The 19,262-nt window shown below is 41.2% G+C and overlaps 1 protein-coding gene across 1 annotated transcript in view; it reads left to right on the forward strand.

Moving 5' to 3' along the window:
• Positions 1 to 19,262, forward strand: part of HECTD4 (HECT domain E3 ubiquitin protein ligase 4) — a 166,237-nt gene that overhangs the window by 121,648 nt on the left and 25,327 nt on the right. Inside the window, exons 45-55 of the mRNA XM_068989575.1 lie at positions 2,858 to 2,961; positions 4,102 to 4,263; positions 4,381 to 4,529; positions 4,915 to 4,994; positions 7,513 to 7,676; positions 9,829 to 10,066; positions 11,249 to 11,385; positions 11,860 to 11,986; positions 13,591 to 13,728; positions 15,322 to 15,458; positions 17,657 to 17,817. Of these exons, the coding sequence (XP_068845676.1) occupies positions 2,858 to 2,961; positions 4,102 to 4,263; positions 4,381 to 4,529; positions 4,915 to 4,994; positions 7,513 to 7,676; positions 9,829 to 10,066; positions 11,249 to 11,385; positions 11,860 to 11,986; positions 13,591 to 13,728; positions 15,322 to 15,458; positions 17,657 to 17,817 (1,597 nt within the window). The remainder of the gene's footprint in view (positions 1 to 2,857; positions 2,962 to 4,101; positions 4,264 to 4,380; positions 4,530 to 4,914; positions 4,995 to 7,512; positions 7,677 to 9,828; positions 10,067 to 11,248; positions 11,386 to 11,859; positions 11,987 to 13,590; positions 13,729 to 15,321; positions 15,459 to 17,656; positions 17,818 to 19,262) is intronic.

Here is a 19,262-nt window from a genome sequence, read left to right on the forward strand (position 1 = left end):
AGTGGGTTTCATCTCTGTATTAGAATTCTTTGTGACCTGCCCTTAGGGCTCTGGATACTTTCTGACTATTGTCATTGGCTCATGTGAATTCAGAGTCCAGAAATTTGCACTAACATCCATCTTTGTGTGTTTGTGTTTCTATGTGTCTGTATGTGTGCTTATGGAAAAGTTAAAACAAGTACAAAAACAGACTATTTTTGTATAATGAACCCTCATGTTTCTATCATCTAGTTTGAACAGTTATCAACTAATAACCAATCCTGTTTCTTCTACACTGCACCCTCCTGGATTATTTTTAAGCAAATTTTTAGATATTCCTTTTATTTATCTATAAATATTTTAGTGTGTATCTCAGTAAGGACTCTTAAACCACAATATCATTTTCACATGTAAAAAATTTACAATAATTTAATATTATTTAATATCTAGTCAGTGTTCAACTTTCTAATTTTCTCAAAGTCATACTTGTTTTTACGTTTGTTTATTTGAATCAGAGTCCAATTAGAGTTCATCCATTGTAATTCATTATTGAATACAGCTTTTAAAATACAGATTCCCCTCAGTATCTTTTTTTCCCTTACAACTTACTTGTTGAAGAGTTTTCCATAGTCTGGATTTTGTATATCTTATGGTGTCATTTAATATGTTCTTTTGTTCTTGAATTTCTTGTACATTGATGGTTGGCCTGGGTTTTTCTGAGTGAAAATTTACCCTTTATCATTGTTCACAATTAGATTAGCATTTCTCCAGTGCTCTTGTACTAATGTTTTAATAAACTAAGGAAAAAATGGATATCTTTACCTCCCTTAATGGTTTTAATCTCATCTGTTTTTTTGGTCATTTTTGTTACCTGTATTATTTACTGTCTCGCATGCTATTTCCTTTTTTTCGGTAACTCTCTAATTTTTTCTGTCCTTAAATTTTTGTCCTTTTTCATGTGACAGTGATTTCTTTTGGCTTGTTTTTGCTTTTTAATTCATCTTCATTTTTATATCTGTTTCACTTCTCAGATCTCCTTCCCTTAATAAGTATAGCTGTCTGGGGCCAGCAACCATTAAAAAGCCTCAGAGAGATCCCTCCAAAAGAAGCAGCAAGAACGAAAGACAAGGAGCTTGCTTGCTCGGCTTCTCAAGTGAAATTACTTGTGACTAAACACTTGCTCGTTGTTTAATTTTGTATGTGTCATAGGTAGTTCCCTGCTTCTGCTTTTTTAATATTCTTGGCTTAGGTTGCATCCTAAGACTTATTTGACTTATTTTAGCAAACATATAACCTTCTGAATGAATCCCTTGCTTTTCTCTAGGACTCATTCTGGGTCTCCTTTATACATTTAATAGAATACATTTTATCTTACTCTGTGAAATTAACTTTGGTACTTAGTGTATAAGCCAGAAATCATCATAATTTAGAGCAAATAGCTTTAATAATAACCCATCTAACCCATTTTTCCCCCCTGTGGAAAAGAACCCTATAGAAACAAAGAGTTGAAAGAAACATGTGGGAAGTTCTTATTAATTGCTACAAAATAGAAGACTATGAGCTTATACACAGGAATTTATATTCTAATATAGTGTCCTATGTCAAGAAAGTGAAAGTGTTAATAGCTCCGTTATGTCCGACTCTTTACCACCCCATGGACTAGGCTCATGTAACCCACTAGGCTCCTCTGTCCACGGAATTCTCCAGGCAGAAATACTGGAGTGGGTTGCCATTCCCTTCTCTAGGGAATCTTCTCAACCCAGGAATCGAACCCAGGTCTCCTGCATTGTAGGCAGATTCTTTACTATCTGAGCCACCAGGGAAATCCATGTCAAATTTAACAGTCCTTAATAACTCACATATTGGATTACCAGAAAGGATTTTAAGGTTTAAAGTAGATATCTAAGTTTGCTGATTTACCTGTATTTAAAAGAAAAGGAAAACTATGTCTGAATTACTTTCCAACACAGCAGTAGGTTCTTATAGCCTACTAGAGAATTAATGCTGTTTACTACATGAGATTCAAAGTAGCATGTAAAAGAGAAAGAGTTCTTTGATTTTTACTTTTTAATATATCAAGGTTTCTTAATTTCGTAAATGAATGTGTCATAGAATTTATAAGCAATAATATATTGATTCTCTAAAGTGAAAAATTTTTCAATGAATTCCTCTTATTATTTTACTTCATCTGTGATAAATTAAGCCTCAGACTTCGCCATTGTAATGCTTCCCTCTTTGGTCTGTCTCTCATCTTTGCCCATGTTTGTGTCTTATGTCACATAATAATACACTTCAGCCTTGCACTATGTTCTTTGTCATATGCGTGTGTGCACATACATGTCTTATCTCTCCTCCCAGATTAAGGACTTCGGCTCATATTAACTTTCTATTTTCCAACATCTCGCCCTGTGCTTTGTGGGAGATGTTCCGCAGGTTATAATCTTAAAAAATCAATTTAGATGATAAAAATAATAGTTTTCATTCATTAGATGATAATAATAGCTTTCATTTATTGAGTATTGACCATGTGTCAGGGACTTGGCTAAAGGCTTTAACTTGCATTGTCTCATCTTCACAACCACCCTGCGAGGCACAGGTACTGTTATTACCCCCATGTTGGCAGTATGATGTTAAATTTCAAGTAATGGAACCAGATTCTGGATCCAGGCAGCCCAACCTCAGGGTCCGTGCACTTGACAACATTGGTTTGTTGCTGAGCTACACACAGGAGACAAAGATGTCTCAGGGCGTTTGCTCTTCGTAAGAATTTGAATAATCTCTATAAGTATTTCATTGCTCGGGTCCAACTTCAAAAAAGTTGGAGCCCTCTCAGGAGTTGTAGGATTTATATGCACATCTTCGACATCTTCCCCTCCAGGAGAGCGGCTGGCAGTTGTGGAAGTGCAGTGTGAACGGCTGAGGATGCTCTACCGGGACTGTGCTCGGCCCCCGCCACCTCCGCTGCAGGCTGACCGGAGACAGGTGAGCCCTCTGCTGTGTCTGCAGCATGCAGCATGAGAGAATTACAGAATGCCAGGCAGCACATTCATGATTTTAGAAGGGGTAAAGTTTGCAGAGCCATTTGGAGGTATAAGCTCTGCAGTGACATGCTCTCATCTCTGAATGTCAAAGCACATCAACTTGACATTCTGAATATTGAAAGATTACAGCAGGGGAGCAGAACTCGGCAGTCTGTAAATAATTTGTGCATTTTCGATAACAAAGAAAAAGAAAACTTTTCAAAATTTTAGATCTGTAGTTCATCTTGTAATAATACTAAAAAGTATACATAGAGTGACTAAAAAGAAAAAGTGGCACAGAGAAAGACATTTAATGTATGATATTACTTATACATAGAATCTAAAACTAGTGAATAAAACAAACGAAAAAGCAGACTCACAGGGAAAAAACAAATTTCACTTGAGGGGCAAAAGCAAAAGAGGCAGAAATGTCCAATATTGGCATATCTGTGAATGTTCTTAGCAGCACTAGTCATAATACCCAGAAAGTAGAAACAGCCTAAATGTCCATCCCCTGATGAATGAATGCATAAAATGGGCATGTTCATACAGTGAGCATTATCAGCCTTAAAAAGTAGTGGAGTGCTAATACATGCTGCAGTATGGATAAAACTGGAATTATGCTAAGTGAAGGAAGCCAGTCACAAGAGACCACACACTGTATAATTCTATTTCTTGTAATGTCCAGAACCTGCAAATTCAGAGAGACAGAAAGCATAGAGGTGGTTACCAGGGACTGGGAGGAGAGAGGGATGGGAATTAACTTCTAATGGGTACAGTTTCTTTTAAGGAGAACAAAAACGTTCTAAAATTAGTTTGTGGTGATGATTGTAGAATTCTGTGAATATACTAAAATCCATTGAACTGTACACTTTAAATGGGAAAGTTACATGTCATGTGAATTTTATCTCAAAAAATTTTATTTATACTAGGTGAGAGTATATAAAAATTGCTGTATTCTTATAATTTTCTGCCTGGATTTGAAGTCATTTCAAAATAAGACAGTTAAAAATATATAAGAGAAAAAATATCACTTGAAATCTCAATATCTCCATTTTGTGTTCACAATGCTATTGAATGAAAATGTTTTTCCCCAATGCAGCCCAAAGAGATTACATGGAGCCCCTCACGAGTGTTTCCACCTGTCCGAGCCTGCATGTTCTCCTCGCACCTCACTTCTGTCACTTTCCTAGCAGACCCCAGTGCGGGGGGCGGTCTGCCCCGGGGCACATTTATCTACGCCACCTCACCACTGCCCGTTCAGGTGAGAAATCACAGGACCCCTTGTCTTCTGCCTCTGTCCTTCAAATGTGAGAGAAAGAGGAAGTTCAAGGGCCCATGGTGAGCCCTGATTGTCTGCCCACTCCTGGTGTTTCTTCAGGCCCCGTCTTTCTACTGGGAAATTGAAATTGTTTCCTATGGAGATACAGATGATGATACTGGACCAATAGTTTCCTTTGGCTTTGCTACAGAAGCAGAGAAAAGAGATGGGGCATGGACTAATCCAGTGGGCACCTGTCTTTTCCATAAGTAAGTGGCTCCTATCACTGTTACCTGAAAAACAATAGGGACTTCCCTGGCTATCCAGTGGTTAAGACTCTGTGCTTCTACTGCAGGGGGCATGGGTTCAATCCCTGGTCAGGGAACTAAGATGCCACACAGTGTGGAAAAAAACCCCAACATGGATGTGGGTATTTTAAAACTATAGTAATATAATTATAGTCTCTACCCTAAAAAATATAGACAATACCAGCTGGAAATATACTCATGTTCAATGAAAGAGAAGAGCTCTTAGGATTTGTCTCCTAGTTACTCTCCTGCTACTGAAACTCCTCCAACCATTCACTGCTTACCTTCCTCTGTGTTGGCCCATTAGCCTCGTCTCTGACTGTTCCTTGTGTTTTCTTTTCAATAGCAATGGCCGAGCCGTGCATTACAATGGCTCCAGTTTATTACAGTGGAAGAGCGTTCGATTAGATGTAACTCTCTCTCCTGGTGAGTATGGTGGGCGGTTTTTTGGGTTGTTTTTTTTTTTTTTTTTTGCACCTTATCTATTTCTGTTGTTCCCAGGTTTGGGCCAGAATAGGTCAAAATTAATGAAACTCAACAAATGGAAATGAACACTGTCTTCTAGTGAAAATGAAATACTTGTCATTGCTGTCCCCTAGTTTACACTGAACCTTTCATTTTATGAGGCACTGTTGTCATTAAAGCCTCCATTGGTAACGTAGGAGTTACAGTAATTGTCATTCCTCCATCACTGGAAAAATCTGAGATTTTGCTATACTTTGAAGTTTGGTCTTTAATTAGCTTTTCATTAATAAACATATAAATAGCTTCAAAAAAAAAACCCCACCCCTACCAGTCAGCTTGAAGCGCTCAAGAAATCCATTATCGGTAGGTAAGACAATGTGCTATAGACTTTGCTCTCAGTAGCCTAAACATCCAGTCCAGCTTCAGCAGATCTTCCGCCCAGGTGTTTCAGTCACATAGTCGGTTCAATAAAGAGAAAATCTTTCCCCTCGTCTTTTTAAGCCTGCATATAATAACTTGATCGGTAATAGTAGAGGAATAGTCCTAAATGCTCCAGAAGTAGCATATACAGACATTGTCCTCTTGACATTAGAAGCAGCCAAAAGTGTTGGTGACTTATTTTCAGACAGTACATCTTAGCATCATGTCTGATGAAACTTGAAATTATTAAATGTGATAGATGACCTGAGATGCTTAGGTAGGGATTCCTGAGTCACTGAACCCAACAGATAACTTCTTGTAGCTGTCTGGGGGTAATTTGGTCATCACTTTTCCTTGAGGGAGCTGCTTATTAAATTGTACTTTACCAGTGAGCATGGTATTTTCAGTTATGGTCAAGTTATGCCTTGGAAAGTTACTTCCTGGCAGGTTGTTTCTCTCTCTATGGAGCAGAACTCTGTGATCTGCTGAGTACTTAAGTGCTTTAAGCACAGAGGGAGGGGGAGTAGAGAGCAGGGGACCCATAGTTAGGTGGTTTATTTGTTTGTTACAGTTGATTGTTTTGTTTGATCATACGTTAGTTTTTGAGAAAATTTTGGATCAGACCTCAAGCAAGCTGGCTACCTACTCTTTTCTTAGAGAAATGTGTCTGTGTAGTGCTAGGAATTAAGAACCTACTTTTAACAACAGGATCCCAACCTCAGTACCAACACCTTCAGTGTCTGTTCATTAACAGTTACTCTTTGAGCATCTCCTATGTGCTGGGCCCTTTTCTAGGCCCTGCAGATGCCGTGGTGAACAATGACAAGTCCCCAGCCCTTGGGAAACCCAGCCTAGTGGTATCAAAACCATATGAGACTGGAAATTCCCTGGCAGTCCAGTGGTTAAGACTCCACACTTTCATTTCTGAGGGCACTGGTTCGATCCCTGTTTGGAGAACTAAGATCCTGAAAGCCGTGCAGTGCAGCCAAAAAAAAAGCATGTGAGACTGATCGAAAGCAGAATCACAGAACTTCATGCACTGACTGGAGAGTTTACAATGGGTTAACTCTAAAGCTATGTGCACTAGCAGCTTGCCTGAGGCAGCCTATAGTGCTGATGTGGTGGACATGGTCCCCTTGGTTCTCTAAATTCATCCCAGTATCTAGTCATCTCATCAGAAAGCAGCTTAGCTTGTATTATCTTCACTTCCTGAAAAATGCCGTAAATAAATATAAGTAAGGAGTCATAATATGAGTTAATGATGTATGTTTAGCTTACATTGTAGGTGGAGTTTTAAATTATATTTTTTAGACCCTTTCTAAGTCATCTGCAAACTTGCTGAGAAAATACTACTTTTCTTACCTTTATTCGTAAGCAATCTTGTACATGTCAAAAGAGAAAAACTTGTATTCCTCTATTAAAAAATCATATCCAATATTTTTCCTTTTTGTCTTAGCTGCCTGGAAAATAAAGGTTCAATTTCATGTGTAATTATATAACTATGTAGACACTACTATTTTCGTTCTTCTGAACAGTTTCTGACTTCTCTTTTTAAAATTGTTTATTTCTGTTGTGTTACTTTGAGTGAGTGAGTGAGTGTTAGTCGCTCAGTCTTCTGACTCTTTGTGGCCCTATGGACTACAGCCTGCCAGGCTTCTCTGTCCATGAAATCCTCCAGGCCAAAATACTGGCATGGGTAGCCATTCCCTTCTTGAGGGGATCTTCCTGACCCAGGAATCAAACCTGGGTCTCCTGCATCACAGGTGAATTCTTTACTGTCTGAACCACCAGGGAAACTATGTTACTTTATATGTATCTAAATATTGGGTTGGCAAAAATTTCCTTTGTGTTTTTCCATAAGATGTTATGGAAAAACCCAAATGAATGTTTTGGCCAACCCAATACAAGGTATTCCATGTCTTTTTCAACTGTAACTGATGGCATGAATAAATAAAAACCATGATAGTCAAATGGTATGTGACCGCATGCCAGTTACATATTGGAATTTTAATAGTCAATAAAAAGGAAAAAAAAAAAGTGTTGTCTCCTTCTGCCCTAGGTGACGTGGCAGGGATTGGCTGGGAGAGAACCGAGGGGACGCCTCCTCCACCCGGGCAGCCTGCCAAGGGCCGTGTGTACTTCACATACTGTGGGCAGCGCCTCTCACCGTATCTCGAAGATGTCTCGGGTGGGATGTGGCCGGTGGTTCATATTCAGAAAAAGGCAGGTTATCTTGTTGAGAACGAAAACCAAATTCTCCTCAGCAATTTGTCCCATCGAGAATGGAAAAATTAAAGACACTAGACGTGGCCTGGTTGACATAGTATGTGGTACCTGATGACAGAACCTCAAAAAAGCTGAAGAAGTGGGTCCTTCCTTTGCATTGAATCTGAGTGCTTAAATGCTTTGATCTCCTTTTGGCCATCTTTCCTAAACAACAAGGCAAGGAACACTGGTGTTCTTCCAGTGCCAGTAGAAAATGAGTTAAATAAGTTTGGAACATGGCCCTCTTGGGTTGCTTTAGTATACCAAAAGCTCAGAGGTATCCTTCAGTAAAGATTTAAAAATTAAACTTTATTTAACCCAGCATCCCTACACTTATACTTAATCATGGAACTCTTGTTTTTAAGGAGCACCTATAAACAACTAATGTTCTGTGGGACATTACTATTTACTACATGCTGGTAGCTCCCACATCCTTATATCCAGTCTAGATCTCATCCTAAATTCTAGACACAAATATTCAGCAGCCTAGACAACATTTAGAAATAGATATTCCACTGGCGTGTCAAAGTTAACGTGTCTGAAACTGAGCCTGACTCTTCCCCACCCCCAGCCTGCTTCTGCCCTAGCCTGCCTTGTCTCAGGAAATGGCAGCTCCATTCTTCCAGTCGCTAAGGCCAAAAACCTTGGCCTCTTTCTTGACTTCTCTTCTTCCTCCCACTCTACAGCCAGTCTGTCAGCAAACCTTGTTGACTTACCTTCAAAATGTATCCAGAATCTGACCACTGAGTTGATGGCCCAGCCACCCTCACCTTCTGGGAAGCGTGTTACAGTATTCCTATATTTCCCTCTCCTCCCGTCCCCGGAGTTCCTGCCCTTTTACATGTCTTTTCAACACAGCAGCTACAATGATCCCTTAAAAATGTTGGTTAGGTCATGTTACTCTTCTTCTTTCAACAGGTCAGTGGCATCCTGTGTCACATATTGTGAAAGCCCAAATCTTAGAATGACTTAGAAGATCTTGTAGGATGTGCCCCTGTACCACGTCTCTGATAACATCGTTTCTCTTTCTTCAGTGAACTGATTAAAGATGTCAATAATTTAGGCAGCCTGTTCTTTTCATTCAATAAATATTTATTTATTGAGCACCTATGTTGAGTGCTGTATCTCAAGTACTATGCTAAGCTCTGGACATACAATAACAATGAGCAAAAAAGATATGGTCTTTGTGCAATTAAATCCAGTGTGCAGGAGTCAGATACTAGTCAAACATTCACATAAATATATGTGTATGTATATACATATATACATCTATATGAGAGAGAAAGAATGTGTGTGTGTGTATGTAGACAGAGGTGGGAGAGATTTCTTTTGAGGAATTGGCTCATGTTACTGTGGAGACTGACAAGTCTGATGAACTGCCATCTGCACACCAGAGACCCAGGAGAGGCATGGGTTGATTCAGTCTCAGTCCAATAGCAAGAGAAAAGAGAAGACGGAGTGAGATATCCTAACTCAAGCAGGGGGAAAGGGGAAAGGGTTGAATTCCTCCTCCCTCCACCTCTTGTTTTATTCAGACCCTCAATGGATTGGATAGTGCCCACTCACATTGGGGACATATTGTGTCCACCGATTCAAATGTTAATCTCACAGACACAACAGCAATAACAATGTTTAATCTAGCACCCTCTGGCCAGTCAGATCAGCATATAAAATTAATCATCACAATATGATTGAATCGTAGACTTGAGGGAAGCAAGTACCAAGCCAATCTGGTCACATCTGTATTACCCTGAAGAAGTGATGTTTGAGCCAGATCTGGAATTTTAACTGGTTTAAATGGACAAAATTGGAGGAAAGAATGTTGCAGGTGAAGGCAATGGCATGTGCAGTGGCGTCAGGTAGAAAGGAACAGTGCTGGAAACAAGAAGGGTCACTGAGCTTGAATAGCAAAGAGCATGAGTGTGAGGGGAGGGGCAGGGCGGCCTTGCCGAGCTCGAAGCACCAGGGTCTATAGTTGCACCAGCCCTTCTCCCGGGGTTACAGACTCTCCATAGCTGGGGACAGTGAATGAAGTCCACTTGGAGGTGTTAAAAGTGAAAACATAAGTAACCTAACTCCTTTCAAGTCCTTTCTTTGGTTTCCTTTCCAGAACACCAAGACTCGCGCTAACTTTGGCTCCCGCCCGTTTGCCTACGCTGAAGGGCAGGCCCACCGCAACGCTGCTGACCTGTGCACTGACCTGGCTGAGGAAATCAGTGCTAACTTCGAGGCCCTGCCCTTTGCCATGGCCTCTGACAGTGATAACGATGCTGGCACCAGTATTGCGTCAGACCCGGGCACTCACGGGCCACCATGCCGAATTGCTGCTGTAGCCACTGCTCAGCAACGTAAGCTGCCTCCCCTCAGGGTGCACCTGCTTCCTGGAAATGGGAATGCTGTTAATTCCATAAATTCATTTAGCTTGGACATACTCCATTGCCCACTGGTAATGGGGTAATAGGCCCAGATAAAATAGGGAGCCAGGAGGAAGCCTGGTGGTCTGGAGAGTCCTTCCCCCACATAGAGGAAGTCTGCCACTACTCAGAACCAACAGAATATTGCCACATGGAAATGCAGGCCTGAAAGATTGTCCACTTTTTATGAGACAGCTAAGAACCACAAATTTTATATAAAATCTCCTAATTTTAAATGTTAATCATTTTTAAACTGATTGAAAATGGAAGCCATCAAAGAATAATAAAATGTTAGTTGTGGAATCTAAGTGCTAGATGTGTAGGTGTGCACTAAAAACATTCCTGATTATTTGAAAAATCTCATAATAAGATTGAATAAAAATGATCTTCAAGAAATGAGATGTCTGCAGCCATATTTGGCCCTTGGGATACTGGTTTGAAAATTGTTTTAAGAGTCTGTTTAATTCTGTATCTTGTTGAAGGACCATCCAAAGTCTTCTTTGAGTTGAATGAATTATATCCATATAAACTATTTTAGGATTCAAGGGAATTGTAGATGATTAGTTATTCCTTGACTCTGTGGTTTAAAATTCCTCCAAGAACTGAGAGTCTTTCAGTTCAGTTCAGTCACTCAGTCGTGTCCAACTCTCTGCGACCCCATGAATCGCAGCACGCCAGGCCTCCCTGTCCATCACCAACTCCCGGAGCTCACTCAAACTCATGTCCATCAAGTCGGTGATGCCATCCAGCCATCATCCTCTGTCGTCCCCTTCTCCTCCTGCCCCCAATCCCTCCCAGCATCAGTCTTTTCCAGTGAGTCAACTCTTCGCATGAGGTGGCCAAAGTACTGGAGTTTCAGCTTTAGCATCATTCCTTCCAAAGAACACCCAGGGCTGATCTCCTTCAGAATGGACTAGTTGGATCTCCTTGCAGTCCAAGGGACTCTCAAGAGTCTTCTCCATCACCACAGTTCAAAAGCATCAATTCTTCGGTGCTCAGCTTTCTTCACAGTCCAACTCTCGCATCCATTTCTCACAAATTAAGAGAATCTGGTCTGTCCATGTATGAGTTTATCTTCCCTTGCCTAGAATTCACTGTCACTGTGCTTTGTTACAGAATATGATAGTGATACTTCCTGTCATTATAAAGTGGAGCTCAGCTATGAGAATTTCATCACCTCTGGCCCAGACCCCCACCCGCCCCCCATTGCAGATGATGAAAGTGATGATGATGATGATGACGACATCCCACAGGTAAGAGCCCCACAGCAGTCGCTTAACTCCCTGGTGATGAAATCAAGCCACGAGGAATATTTTGATCTGAGCATGCAAAACTGAAGTCTTTATGCGTGCAGTTATATCATTGTGTTTGGACAGTAATTGGGGTATTCATTTTCCTAAACCATATATCAATAGCTGTATCTGTTTGGCTCCGTGGCCCAGCAGCAATCCGGATGTTGGAGAAAGAAGTGCTTTGATGGTAATTCAGCAGTGAGGTTTGGGGTCATGTGAAGTGTTTATATGGCTTTAGAGGGAAAGGAAGAGCTCACCCCAAGCCAGCTGTTGCCTCCCCTGGCCTCTGAGGGTGTAGTTAGTTTGATGGTCTGCACAGTGTGTTTCTGCTGCTGGCATTTGAGGGGGGTGAAGACCTCAGGGGTGAAAGCCGTAGTAAGTCAGGAAAGGACACAAGGTGTTCCTTCTCCATTTGCGTTTGTCTTCTCCTTCCAGGAGGACCACTATGCCCTGCTGGTGAAAGCCTGGGAGACCAAGGTTTTTCCTACCATCCGAAGACGGTTCCGCAACGAAGCAGAGCGGAAATCAGGACTGGACCAGATAAAGGGTGCTTTACAACTAGGTCTGGTGCTTTATGTTTTCCTATGGAATCCCCTTCATGGCTTGAAGAGATGTGTTTACATGAAACTCAGGGAATAAATCAGAAAAGAGGGGCTCATCTAAAGTTGGGCCAGACTTAATAGTATCTCCTTCTTGGACCTTTATGGAACTTTGTGGTCTTTTGCTTTCTTCGCCAGGCTTTTCTTTGCTTGTCAGTTCTGCTCAGTATTTTGAGTTGATGGCCTGTTAGAATGAAGCTGGCCTTGTTATACCAGGAAGCTGGATGGCCTGATGGTTAATAGCTTGGGCTCTGACATCATGCCTGTGCTATTACCAGCTCTGTGACCTTGGGAGAGTTACTTAACCTTTCTCAACTTCCCTCACCTTTCAAATGGAACCAATAATGGTATGAAAAATTAAAGAGCTGACACAGATAAAGCTCCTAAGAACAGTTTCTGGCACATAGTAAGCATCCATGGAACTTCCCTGGAAGCCTGGTGGTTAGGACTCTGAGCTTCCACTGCAGGGGGCACAGGTTCAATCCCTGGTTGGAGACCCTGCAGGCCGTGTAGTCTGACCAAAATTAAATGTCACGGTAATGATGATGGTGAGAAATTTTTTGTCTACTGGACACATAGAATACAACAGAGTTTGACTGCAGACAGTGAATTATTAGTGAGGCTTAAATGCAGATAGCTGGTTTCTGTTTTAAGGCTTTTTCTAATCTGTGAAACACCTGCTTTGTGAGATGCAGAAATGCCTTTTCCTGAGAGGCCCAGCCGCCCTCCTCTCGGAGCATCAGATCAGGTTTCCTATCATCATCGTGGCAGTCAGAGAAGGTGTAGGGAGACAGTACTTGCTCTTTCTCTTTTAACTTTTGTCCTGACTGAGACTAGGAACAAATAAGGCGAAAAACCACCAAAAGACCTTCATTGCTTGACCAACTAATACACTGAATCCCTGATTTCCAGTGATAGTTAAGTAATTCCTTTTTCTCAGATTGGTGCCAGGACTAATCAGTATATGTATGTGTGTGTGTGTATTTTGGGGGTGGTTTGATTATTGTTTTCTCTCCCACTGAGAAAGAGGAACAGAGCAAATTTCAGTACTGGATAGAAGAAGCTGATGGAGCTGCCCGTTGCTCTTAAATAAGCAACCTGTGTCAGTTGTAGCAATAATCAAACACAGTACAAGAAGGTATAAAGTAAGAAAAAAATACAGCATTACCCTCACTTTCTTCTTCCTCTCCATTTGTCCTGTAGTTTGTTCTCTTGACTTAACTAAAATGAAATGACCGCTTCATAATGTACAATCATTTTTAAGAGGACTGTGTTCGTTCTTCCCATTTTTTTTTCCTGGTTATACTTCGCAGCAGTGCTACCGGGAGTGTTCCTTGTACCTTTACACACTTGAGCTTGTGTTTCTGTGGGAGAGGCTTGAGAGTTTCTTAGAAGTAGGGCATTGAGTATTTTAAACTCGATAGACACTGTACAATTACCATTCCCAAAAGGCCGCCTACTCCCATGAATTCCCCTTCTGTCTTCATGCTAGGTACGAGTCAGTGTCATGATTGGACTGAAGATCGTGTGCTCTCTGGAGGGTTACCAGTTCTGTTCTGTCTTTCAGGCATGGTGGATATTGCCCGGCAGACAGTTGAATTCCTCTACGAGGAGAATGGTGGCATCCCAAGAGACCTTTATCTTCCCACCATTGAAGACATTAAAGATGAAGCGAACAAGTTCACGATTGATAAAGTTCGAAAAGGTTTTGCTTCCCCCCTTTCCTTTCTCTTTGAAACTTACCCTGAAGTGAGAAGTTGAGTTTTCCCCCACCTGAGTTTGAGTAGGCAGCTGCTGGTTCTCCTAGGGTGACTCTCTTCACTCTGAGTGATTTGAGCTCTCCTGAGCTCTCCCTCGTGAGGCCCTTGGCTCCTGGTGGGGAAACTGGATGCTTGTCTGGCCTCTAGGGGCCTCTTGCACTTTCCCAGAACCTGTTGCATGAGCAGGGTGAGACAGAACACTTGAAGACAGAGAAATAGGGCATGGCTGGAGGTTTGTAGATAGGCCTCTCAGGCTTAATCCTGGCTGCCCAGCTAATGAACCATCAATATGTAGTTGTACTATGCTTTTTAGAATTTTATAGAAGGTATATATTCATTTGATTTAAAATCTGTTGCAGATTTTGAGGAAACAAAAATACAGAAAAGCACAAAAAAAAATCTAAAGCCACTCATTATTAGACTTTCACAAAAATATCAGAACCTCATGGGCAGGGGCAGGCATATGTATTTACTTTTCTGTTTGATTCTTCTTCGTTTGAGAGAAAAACTTCACAGACCCTTTTAAAGTATACCTTTCAGTGGTTTTAGTATACTCACAAAGTTGTGCAGCCTCCAAACCATTGCCTCTGATTCCAGAACATTTTCATCCCCTGAAACGAATCCTGTACTCTCACCACTCCCATTCCTCCTTCCTTCTAGCCCCTAGCAACCAGTGATCTACTTTCTACCTCCCCATCTCTATAGATTTGTCTAGTCTGGACATTTCATAAAAAAATGGAATCATACAATGTGTGGTCTTTTGTGTCTGGCCTCTTTCACATGGAATTCTTTTTCAAAATTCATCCTTGTTATAACTCATGTTGGTACTTCCTTTTTATGGCAAAGTAATATTCTACTGTACAGATAATACTCCATTTTGTTTGTCCATTCATCAATTGATGGGCACTTGGGTGATTTCTACCTTTTGGCCATCATGAATAATGCTGCTGTGAACATTTGTGTACACGTTTTTGTGTGGACGTGTCTTCATTCCACTTGGGTATATATGGAAAATATATGGACCCAGTGGAATTGCTGGGTTATATAGTAATTTTATGTTTAACCTTTTGAGGAGCTGCCGGATGGTTTTCCGAAGTGATTACACCATTTTACATTCCCATCAGCACGTATGAGGATTCCAATTTCTCTACATCCTGGCCAGCACTTACTATTGTCTGTCTATGATGATAGCCATCTTAATGGATGTGAAGTGTGGTATCTCACTGTGGCTTTGGCTTGCATTTCTCTAAAAACGAATGATGTTGAACATGTTTTCATACATATATTTTCTCTTTGGAAAACTATTCAGATTTTCTGCCTGTTTTTTAATTGGCTTGTCTTTTTATTGTTGAATTGCCAGAGTTCTCACAGCATTTTGTTTTACTATCTTCCAGACTAAGCTGTGTTCCTCTGGGGCTATAACTAAATTGAGGGTATTGGTAAATGCTGGAGAGTTATTTGTATCCTAAAATATATAGAGTCCCAACATGTTAATGCTACTTGCTCCTGAAAAATCTTCTCCCCTCTACTTTCCTCAGGTCTCACAGTAGTAACACGCTCTCCAGACAGCAATAACGTAGCCAGCACCACTGTTGGAACTGCCCTGCCAAAATTTGCTATCCGAGGGATGCTGAAAACCTTTGGGCTTCATGGAGTTGTCTTAGATGTTGATTCAGTGAGTGAACAGCCTTTTATATACACAGACTTTCATGCCCAGGCCTCCAAGTACCTTAAAAGTGATTATACAGGTAGATTACTCTTCAGAGTCAGGATAAAGAAACCAGACTGAGTGCTGTCATGCCAGATGACTTGCCTGAGATTTTCTCAGGGGCCCAGATCAGAGTTGATGGTAGAGTGTAAGCTGTTAACTTTCAGTGCTGTCTGTAACTTCAGACCACACTGCCACTGCAGGGTTTTTTGGGGTTTTTTTTTCCATCAGCCATGTTCAGTCTGCCCCTGCCTATATCTACCAAGTTCCAAGGGAGAATTCTCCTGTTGGCCTTGTTGAATGGATGATCTGTCATTGTCACAATTGTTATACAGATTCGAAGAAATAGTTATGTTGATTATATCATGTTACTGGTTCTCTCAAGCCTTGATTTCCCCGTCTATAAAATGTGTGTATTAAACTAGATCAGTTGTTTTCTTCTTGGCTTTGCAGAACCCTCTCAAGGGGTTGGAGGTGGCAGGGAAGAAGGAATAGAAGAAAGTAAGGGCCGTACCAAAGCTTTCTTTTGAGAACAGAGTCCTCTTTGAAGGCTGTGATCCTTAGGTTACATATATGTGCTTGCATTTATGCTTCCCATTCAGGAAAAAGCGAAGAAATAATACACAGATCAAGCCTAAAAGTCATAGATAAAGAAGTAGCTATCACCACATAGATAAGTTTTGTTATCTGTCTGTCTACAGATACAGATAATGTTAGTTATCACTGATGCTTTGAAATGAAAGGTTTTACATCTTTAACTCACTCCATTTTACCATAATTTAAATCATGACATTTTAAAGAGAAGCTATTGACTGGTGGTTTACTAAGGTGAACTTCCAAGTAGAAAATTCCATCAATAATATCTCCCATTCCCTTCTGATACAAACTTCTGACTCTGGTTGTTAGAAAGTATGTAACTGACAATATATTTCAGCAGTGGAAATGTGTGCCAGGAAAATTACAAAAATAGAAATTTGTTAAAGTAATAATTCTGGTATTTCTTGCTGCTGCTACTAACTCGCTTCAGTCGTGTCTGACTCTGTGCAACCCCACAGACAGAAGCCCACCAGGCTCCTCTGTCCCTGAGATTCTCCAGGCAAGAACACTGGAGTGGGTTGCCATTTCCTTCTCCAGTGCATGAAAGTGAAAAGTGAAAGTGAAGTTGCTCAGTAGTGTCCGACTCTTTGCGACCCCATGGACTGTAGCCTAGGAGGCTCCTCCATCCATGGGATTTCCCAGGCAAGAGTACTGGAGTGGGGTGCCATTGCCTTCTCCCTGGTATTTCTTAAGTAGTCTGATTCCCTTTGTGTTAATAGTAATCCCTAAATAAAGATTAAAACAGAGGGAATCAGACTACTTAAGAAATACCAGAAATATTATTTTAAAAAGTAATAGTATTGTTTGTTATTACTTTAAATATAATAGTAATCTCTAAATAAAGATTGGGCTTCCCTGGTGGCTCAGATGGTAAAGAATCTGTCTGAAATGTGAGAGACCAGGTTCAATGCCTGGGTCAGGAAGATCCCCTGAAGAAGGGAATGGCTACCCACTCCAGTATTCTTGCCTGGAGAATCCCGTGGACAAAGGAGCCTGGCAGGCAACAGTCCTTGAGGTCACAAAGAGTCAGACACAACTGAATGATTAACACACACAAAGAAAGATTACATTGCTATTGGAATCCAGAATGCACATGCATGAGCTTACTTTTTTTAAATTACTAGCAATAAAATAAAGCTATCAGACTACTCTCTGCTTTTATAAAATTAACATAAAACCAATGAATATAAATTTTACCTGGCAACAATGTATGTTGAACTGTCACAGAAATATAGCACTATTCTCTTTAAATTTCTGACTCATGGTTACATTAAAGTTCTTTAATTTATTGGCCCAATTAAAATTCTCAAGCAGCTATACTCCAATAACAATTTTTAAAAATTTGCCAACTGGTATGAAGAAGCTAAACACACTATCCAGGTGTCTTTGGACTTTTAAACTCAATAAATGACATGAAACTCGCATTTTAGGCTCAATAAATGAAACAAAACTAGCATTTACTTCTATAAAAGTTTGGTACTGATACGCATACATACATAAGTATTTTTTAAATTGGGAAACAAACCAGTGCTCAAAAAACAAATAGACATTTCTCTTTTCTGTTGTAGGTCAATGAACTAGTTCAGGTAGAAACGTACCTCCGAAGTGAAGGTGTGCTGGTCCGATACTGGTATCCTATTGATATGTTGGAAAGGCCCCCTGCAGGCTACAGAAGGACCGCCACCAATGGGCTCGTCACACTGGACAATACCAACCTCCAAATTCACAGGTAAGGGAATTCCTGGCAGCCCAGTGGTTAGGACTCAGCACTTTCGCTGCCAAGGCCCCAGGATCAATCCCTGGTCAGGGAACTAAAATTCCACAAGCCATGTGGTGTGGACAGAAAAATTTTTTTTTAAAAGCATAGGTAAAGTTGAGCCCTTCTTTCTAAGCAAGTCACAGAAATCCACTTACTGTGTTTTGTCACATGTGTTACTCATCATTGACAAAGAAGACTTTTCTTTCAAAGTTGGGCAAGTCAGAGGCAGCTAGTAGTAGTAAGTAGTAGTAGTAAGTAGTAAGTAAGTAGTAGTAGTAAGATAATAGTGAGATGGCAGGTTAGGAAGAAGAGGTGCAAGATCCAGTGTCCCCTAGCCTGAGGATGATGGAAGCACGTCTGGAGATTTGAAGAGTGTAGAAAAAGTCTAAAGACTAAAGCGAGTCAAGAAGAGACACCTAGGAACTTCCCAGATGGTCCAGTGGTTAAAACTCTTCCAGCGCGAGGTGCATGGGTTCGATCCCTGGTAGGGGAGCTAAGATCCCTCATGGTACACGGCCAAGAAGAAAGAGAGACAGCCAAGAGGAGTCCAGACACTGGGTGAGCAGCCAGCTCGTTTTCGTTAATCTGACAATGAAAGCCTTGAACCCTGCACTGTGCCCAACGCCCTGTAGGGGTCTCTAAGAGAGAGTGTCTGCCCTCTGTGGGTTAACACCTAGAAACCTGGCAGAATTCCCTCACATACACCTATGAATTCCTTCTTTCAGCTGTAAAAATTCTCACAACAGTTCAGAAGAGAATATAATGGAGCTATCTGATAAAAGTTTCCATAAGCTGTTTTCATACCATTCATCTGTTAACATTATAACTTCTGATTTTATTGTCAGTTTTGAAGCAGCTTGAATCTATCTCCAGAGTGGACCTCTCCTTGGAACACCAGATACACGTATTCAGCTGCCTCCTTGCCATCTCCACTCAGATATTTCATCACCCCATGTGGGTGGTCTGAAGTTTCAGCTGGACAGTCAACTTCACGAGACCCAGATAGGCTGTACTTGGCACTAGCTTCACCTAGGTCCAGGATGGGCCACACAGCATGCCACAGGGCAGTGGCGTGCGTGTGTTTAAGCAGGAGTCAGAGTCACCCGCACAGAAATTCAAGGGCTCTTCTCTCACCCAGTCACAACCCAGGTGTGAGGAATACACGTCACATGGCCATGTTCACGTGGTGACTAAACAGCCCCACACCCCAAATAGAACCCAGCATCTTTTGTAACAACTCCACAAGCATAGCTTCCAGAGATTTAGCAAGAGGCACGCCCCATTGTTAAGAGTCACTGTTTTCTGGAAAGCCCTGAAACCATCACCTCCCACCAAGAAGCTCTTCTTCCAGTCCTCCCAGTGCAGCTTGCCAATGGGGGCTTGTTGTGACCGTAAACAGGGTGCCTGGTAATATT

This window comes from Capricornis sumatraensis, chromosome 17, assembly GCF_032405125.1.
Source record: "Capricornis sumatraensis isolate serow.1 chromosome 17, serow.2, whole genome shotgun sequence".
NCBI lineage: Eukaryota > Metazoa > Chordata > Mammalia > Artiodactyla > Bovidae > Capricornis > Capricornis sumatraensis.